General features: G+C 39.9%; 1 protein-coding gene across 4 annotated transcripts in view; it reads right to left on the bottom strand.

The window, feature by feature from the left end:
- Nucleotides 1–4,241: 4,241 nt before the first annotated feature.
- PDLIM5 (PDZ and LIM domain 5) overlaps nt 4,242–7,902 on the bottom strand; it is a 124,054-nt gene continuing 120,393 nt past the window's right edge. For all 4 annotated transcript variants that reach the window (XM_064510499.1, XM_064510501.1, XM_064510502.1 and 1 more), the window contains one exon: nt 4,242–7,765. In XM_064510499.1, the coding sequence (XP_064366569.1) occupies nt 7,676–7,765 (90 nt within the window). In that variant the 3' untranslated portion in view covers nt 4,242–7,675. The remainder of the gene's footprint in view (nt 7,766–7,902) is intronic.

The following is a 7,902-nucleotide window of genomic DNA, read 5'->3' as shown; positions in this document are numbered from 1 at the left end:
AAATGCAAGATAGCTCGTTCTCCCGCTACAACCACATAACAGTCCAGAAAATTAAGATGGTATTATGAAACATATGACAGCGTTTTCAGGGACTTCATAATGGACAAACTTTAAGTACGACAGTGTATTACCCATTTTTTTTGGAGTAGCATAGATTTCATGAAGTCCCAGAGCACCCTCAGAAACTCATTCACAGCAAGACACCACATAGATCCAACTGGAAAAAATGAAAAAGTAAACCACCAAAAAATAACATCTCTCCAAATTTTGCAGAGGGAAATATTGCAAAAATGAGCAGGCCCTCCAGTTAAAAACAAAAACAAAAAAAAGAAAAAAAAAAGGGCCAGTCCCCAAAAAACTGATTTATTCTTTGCAGACAGCAGGAAAGGGTAAGTTACTGCTTTGTGTTTCATGATCAACAGTATTTCAATAATGGAAGTGAATCTGAAGCAATGCATGCTAAAGCAATTTTTAAGAGATCTGAATAATTCTCCGTCCACCCTTAAAGGACGCTTTAGACAGAGGGTTTACGTGACCGGGAGAAGTGCCGCCAGGACAACACAAATGGCAAGCAGCGCTGAAGACCGCTGAGGCAGGTAAAAACACCACAGGGTAGCACAACTTCATGAGCAGCAAAACACCAAAAGTTCATTTTTTGTGCACAGCCAAATTATTTATGACTTTACCATCCTTTTTATTTTCAGAGAATATTAATTCACATACTTGATAAGTATAAAAAATTGTATGTGGAAGTGCATAACAATTCAATTAAACTTCGCTGAACCAGCAAGGAGCTACAGTAGGCAGATTAATCTCATGGAGAGGTTTTCTCTTTCCTGACTAATCTGTTATTTTATGGTTTGTCTAGAGATTGCAAAGCTAAGATTTGGGAGATGAAATACACTGTTATAAAGCAGTATGGTTGCTTTTAATGATGTCAGAAGGACCTGTCTCTGGGGATGGTGGTACTCCGCTGTTTTGTCACCTAGCAAACTATACCATTCCTTTAAGTAGATTAATGAGGCTAATGTAAATCCTGTTAAAACCGATGGGTCAGATCCTCAGTTCAATTCTGATCCCAGCGAATGGGCAAACACAAGTACAAAATTAGTGTAGCTCTGACACCAGCTATTTTTAATTTAGTGGGGAGCAAGCTGAAATCGGTGACGCTGTATCTGCTTAGGTCATCAATGAATTTGACCCTACGCATATATTTATGTGCTTTCCTGTTGTTTGATGGGTTTCAAGGGAAGGCAAGAGTTTATGTGGGATGTAATAGCCACTTTGGTCCGATGGCTGAAGTTATTTCTCCAGCGGAAACTTCTGGGTGGGAAAACTTGACACTTTGGAAAGTTTGCCAAAGGTTAGCGCAAGTTTATATTTACCAAAGGAACGTTTGACATTTCACTGATGCATCGCAAAGAGAAATGAAGGACACACCGGATGGGATTATCTTGCACTGAAACACTTTAAAACAAACAATGGTGCTGCCCAGTTGCAAGGAAGAGCGAAGTCGAGGCATGAGCGCCCCAAAGGAAATTGCTGTGATTCCACGGAAAGTGTGAGCGCCGCTCCCAACACAATGACACAATCCTCGGCTTCCCCGTACGGGAGAAACCTTTCAAAAAGAGAGTTGGCTATTTTTAAAGAGTTTAAGGTATTCCCAGTGCAAATACAACAGTGCTTTATTACAACTTGCACTCCTTACCATCTGAAGTATTTTGAAAAAAACCTTATGGAAAATGTTTTTCCAAACCAGCTATCTCTTAGTGTAGTGATTTTAAATTTCTTCAGAGACATTTTTGCTTGCACTCTGTCTTATTACAGCAAGCCTTTCTGAAGCAAATATAACATATTCTTTCACGTGACCATTAACACCAGACAGTGGTTTCCTATCCCCCAACTGCTAGATCTGGGCTCACTGCAGATGTGAAAACTCTGCCTTATTCGTCAGTCATCAGTGCAAGTTCCCCATCTATGTCAACTTCAACTTTCAGGGCACCTTATAAAGAAAGAGACCTTTAAGGATAGTAATAATGAGCAATACAAAAGCTCACTGTAAGTCCAGTTCATAAAACTACAGGCTATAGTATGTGATATGCACAAATAAAACTGAAAACCAAGTTTGAGAACACCAAACGAGAGATTATAAATTAGCCGTTGTTCTTCTGTCTGGGAAAAGCAATTCTTTAATGAGTTTAGAAACACAGCTAAATATTTTCTTTTATAAATGCAAGAAAAAGCCATTCCACCCTTGAGCCTTCTGCTGGGCAGCTCTTTCTCCTCTCTCTTTTCCTCTTTTAAATTTTAAATACTGCATAGGAACCATTTGCTTGCGAGGTTCCCATAGTTAGGACCAAACCCTTCTCAGAGGAATTTTGGCACCTTATTAATTAGTTGGTTATGAGAAGGAGCTGCATTCTTTCAGTGACTCCTATTTTGCCATCAGTAAAGTGTGATCCCATAATAAATTTCCATCAAGCAAACTATTTCTGGTAATTCCCCCTAATTAACACCAGACTGCTAATAATAAATTAGGACCTACGTGTTTCTGAGATAACCAAGATCTTGTCTGAGCACAAGATATTAACCAACGTCCTGAGAAAGTAAAACTCGAACCTAAATTAAGCCTTTGCTGGTAAAAGGATTTATATGCAATTTTGTGAGAAACTCTTTGAAGATCTCCTACAGGGCAGTCTGACCAGCAAACATTTTGAGTGACAGAGAGATTTGTTCTGGGCTGAGCAGTGAAAGTGGATTTATTGTGAAAACACACTGTTGAGTTTTAAGCCTATAAATCTTACATGGGATTACAGTGTCTTAATGAATGAATGACAGATCTCTTATTTTCGTCGGTGCATTTTAATGTTACATGACGTTGTGATTGATAGAAACCAAACCTTTGCCATTAAAATGTCAAAAGTAGACTTGATGCCTTTAAAAGTTTGGCTTCTGGAGTTTAATATACTGTTTGCAAATAGACTTGCGTTTGTCTCATTCATAGCCTAAACACTGAAGGGGAGGCAAATTTTCTGTAAAGTTGCCTCCAGATTTTATAGAGCTATGTGCAGTGTTTTCCTTCGCTTGTATAAACAAAGGTAGAAAACAGCAGGGCATTTGCCTAGTTAAGAGATATTCAGCTAAGGAGGATCTTAGGAGGCTGCTGTTATCATGAAGTACTTGACCACATATCAGTAGATGGTAAAGCATCCCTCGGTAAAAGCGGAGGATGCTTTGTGCCAGAGCTGAGCAGAGTATCGGGTAACGCTTGCCAAAGCAGGAACTGCTTCCTTCACCAGTCTCAGCCTAGGGAAAATACCAAACACTTCTAAATAAACATTGCAAAGTATTCTAGTTGGGCAGCAGAATGAAATAAAGATATCAGATAGTAATTGGCCAATATTAAGTTTTACATTGTTACTCATTCTACAATGCTTAATACCGTATTTCCATTTCTCATTCCATCTTAAGAAAAGATGCAGAATCAAAGACTCACTGAGGTTGGAAGGCGCCTCTGGAGATCACCGAGTCCAACACGCTGCTCAAGCAGAGTCACCTACAGCAGCTTGCCCAGGGCCGCGTCCAGTAGGGTTTTGAACATCTTCAAGGACGGAGACTCCACAACCTCTGTTCCGCTGTTTGACTGCCCTCACAGTTTAAAAGAAAGGTTTTTTTCCTTAATTTTCCTGTATTTCAATTTGTGCCCACTGCCTCTTGTGTTTTCACTACATACCACTTCTTTCCCCCCAAGGTATTTATACACATTGATGAGACCCCCCTGAGCCGTCTCTTCTCGAGGCTGAACAGTCCCAGCTCTCTCAGCCTCTCCTCCTATGAGAGATGCTCCAGTCCCTTAATCATCTTTGTGGCCGTTTGCTTGACTCAGTCCAGTATGTCCGTGTCTCCCTGGTACTGGGGAGCCCAGGACTGGACCCAGACCTCCAGATGGGTCTCACCAGTGCTGAGCCGAGGGGGAGGATCACCTCCCTCGCCCAGCTGGTGATGCTGTGCCTCATGCAGCCCAGGAGGCTGCTGGCCGCCTTTGCCGCAAGGACGTATTGATGGGGCATGGTCAACCTGGTGTCCACCAGGATCCCTAGGTCTTTTTCTGCAAAGCGAACCTCCATTCAACAAAAAGAATCCTGAAGATCAAGCAACACAAATGATGTTTACTCACGTGTACAATCACTATACTCTTCCACTGACTAGGATTCAGAAAAAAAGACCCACCGCAAAGCAACTGAGAACAGAAAGTGTGGGTTTTTTTATTTATTAAGTTTGCAAATGTGAACAGGTAAAACTTGAAACCGAAGACTTCTGAATGCAAGCAATGCAATATCAATAACAGATGATTGTTTCAGAGTAAAACAAAATGAAAAACATGAATATTCAAATCACTAATCTGTGAACCGATGTAGTTCCCTTTCCTTACTCTTGTTCGCAAAGCCATTCGTGACTGGAAGATGCAAGTAGCTCCATAAAAAACAGGTACACAACTGAACAGAGCAACACATACTGAACCACTACTCAATTTTTGCTCTTAAGTTTATTGCATTGTTATATTAAGCATTTGTTATATTTACACATAATTCTGAATTATTTAGTTACAATCTACTGAAACTGTCATCATGATTCAATTATTCACTTATAAAGACCTTCTACCTGCAAACAGAGTTAAACCCAATTATCTTACAGGCACAGTTTTGGAAGAAAAAGTAATTAGTGACTGAAAATGCATGCAAAAACCTACAGTAGTAATGTTACTGATGTGTCTCTCTGTTTCTGAAAGAAGGGACTGAGCCCCAGACTTTCTAGCATTCCCTCAAAACAAGAACATGCTAGATCTCTCACAGGAAAAACAGTTGGGAATCTTATGAAAACCCCTAATGATAATGGAACGGTGCTGATTTCTGCTATGTCAAGTCTGCAGTCAAATACATGTATATGTATATGTGCACATACACACGTCTCAATATACACACACGTATATGTATTTGTGTATACAGAAGATATGTATATATAAATACACACACATACACACGCACACACCCTCAAAAGATTCCAGAGGTAAATATGCAGGCTTACAAATAAAACAAAATACAAAGATACCAGCATGAAACAGTCCTAACGAGAAAAAAGAAATAAATATTCAGTGAGATATATGGCATTATTATAAAGTGCTCTACTAAAATCTCACTGATTAAAATAATGATAAACATTATGTTCCTTTTCGTTTTAGTTCATTTATATAATTTGGTAGAGCCATTAAATACTCATTATGTATCAGTGATTCCTTTTTTAAACAAATAGACAAAGCAGAAATTACAAGGCAAAGCAGCTACATGAAGCAGTACTATCAGAGCCTTTCAGGCTTTTGTCCTCAAATTCATTAACAAATGCAAAACTTGAAATTCTAGCGAATATAGATTAATAAGTGTAATTCCACTAAAGGTTAAGATTACAAAATTTCAATTTAATTTCAAGGACACAGGCAAATGCTGTGCCCATTGAAGAGTTTCCATCCTATGTTAAAATAGCAAGGTTTGCATTACAAAAGTCACCGAACACTTTATCCTGTGCATTCCCCTCCTCCTTCCTCGTGCATGTGCAACGTAGCTCCGCTGAAACCTAGCACTGAGTCTCATTTCTCCCTGTTCTACCAGTTTCAAAAGCAACCTGACTCATATCGCCGTATCTTGCCCAGTCTGCCTCTACCCTGCTGATTTTCAACCAAACCCGCATCTACAAGGGTGCACAACCATTTTTTAACAGCTTTACACTATTTCTTCCATATGACCAGACGTTGAAAGAGAAAGGTGGTAGTACTGAAGAAAAACAACTTAAAAAACAATTTCAGGAAATAAACCAAAACAGCCCATTACCTTGATCTGCCTCACTGAACGAATATGAACACCAAATATCTTTTCATTTTTCAGTACAGCAGTTTTGTTTTTTTCTGTTCCAACTTTTTTGTTACAACTGCTTTACTGACCCCCAGCAAACAAATAAATGGGTAGGCCAATTCTTTGTAACTTTCCCAGTGATTTGATAGATAAACATCTCTCCTTCGTATCAGTAAATAATCTCTTTATAGCATCAGTAAAAAACGCTAGTAAATGGTCACTTTTCGCGTCTACTGGGAAGAGCACGGAAGACTAACAGCTCAGCTCTGACAGCCCAGCTGAATTAAATAGCACAAAAGTTCAGTTTCCATCAGGGATCCCATCTGGCACCGAGCGGCCCCCTCCTCTGCTGTGCAACCCTGCGGAGCAAAACCCACCCCCGTGCAGAGGGCCATCGCCTCCTCCTTCCATGCCTACAACCGTGACATACCACGTAAGCCCTGATCTGAGGTTAAGTGGGACTGAGCTGGCGCACAGGTCTTGTGCTCACTCTCTGGATGGAGGCGAAGTTCAGATCGAGCCACAGAACTGGCAAAGGCTCCTGGGTTGCAAGAAACGCATAATGACAGTATTGTCCCTGTTCCCTCGCAACAACTGAGAGATACTGAACTGCCTAGCTCAATATTATATTATTCAACAACATATTCCTTACATCTGGAGGAAAAGAGAGAAAAACTAAACTAATAAAAATCGTAACAGCTGAGCAAGAAAATAAGTTTTCAGTACACTAGCTGGCAAACGGCCAATATACATATTCATGAGCTACATCCTAAAGAATATACTGAGAGAAGAACAATGTCCTCAGTTGCACTTCAGAAGTTTCCCTCATTAGACACCAAAGCCTCACATTCTGGGTATGAAACACTGTTACATGCAGAATCAATGCAAATTCCCCTTTGCAAGGCACTTGCAACTATCTAAAACCTGAACCATGAACGTAAGCACATAAACCCCCACTCCCTCACATTGAAGATCTGATCTGACATTTTCTTCCTGTCAAGCACACTTTCACTAGCACTTTTTTGGCTACTAGTCTGGTAGTATACGCCTTGATTTAAAGAAGTGTGTCCTACCTATGTTTTCTTCCGAGTGGCATCTTTTAAATTATTCTGGTTCACTCGAGTAGCCACTCGTCCACTGAAAAGCTTGGTAAAAATCTCAGTTCTCCACAGTCCCATCAGAGATGCAACTGCCAAAGGCACAGGTAGGTATAATTGTGCAGGAGGCTTGACAAATACGAGTGACAGATGAAAATGTCAGTCACTGAACTCTATTCCATCTAATCTTATCTCTGCTTTGAGCTCCTCTTTTCATGAAATAATGGAGTTATCTTCAGTACTTCTAGATGCACTTTAAAAAAACATCAGCGCAATAAAGTGATCCGGATAGCTGAAATCAACCCCTTCTTTTTTGTCAAACAGCAGCAAAACCAAGATTTCTAATATCAGGTTTGTATTTTTATAAAAGTTTCCCTTCTAATATTGAAGCAGATATAAATGTGGTCATAAAATCATGAAACCAATACAGTAATGTGCCAGGTATAGAAGTAAAGGCACTCTAACAGTTTGGCTTGGGTGTGTGGATCTTTTTGTGAAGCAAAACCCTAACTGATAAACACTCCAAAGATCAGTGTACAAACCCCCTAAAGTTTCCAGATTTCTCTTGCATTTTAAGAAAAATGTATATAAACACTTCTAACCGATTACCGAACATGGACATTTTAACCTTTCTTTCCACCCAGAACATTTGCTAAACAAGATGAGCTCCCAGCATCAGATGTTGACAGAGTGAGCATGTTTCTTGCACAGTGGCTTGTCCTTCTTGGAGAAGAAAGTCTGACCCTCCAAACTGTCAGAACACACCTGAAATAAGATTAAAAAGAAAACACCAATGGATTCAGGTGGATGCAGTACATTATACATTGCTCAGAATGCCAAATCTCGGCATTGTACTATGCACACACATATTCAGAGAGTAAGAATCAGCATCCTTTTCTGAG

The sequence above is a fragment of the Dromaius novaehollandiae genome, chromosome 4, assembly GCF_036370855.1.
Source record: "Dromaius novaehollandiae isolate bDroNov1 chromosome 4, bDroNov1.hap1, whole genome shotgun sequence".
In the NCBI taxonomy this organism is placed as follows: domain Eukaryota; kingdom Metazoa; phylum Chordata; class Aves; order Casuariiformes; family Dromaiidae; genus Dromaius; species Dromaius novaehollandiae.
The sequence above is the reverse complement of the archived record's forward strand: the minus strand, read 5'-3'. Positions and strand labels throughout refer to the sequence as shown.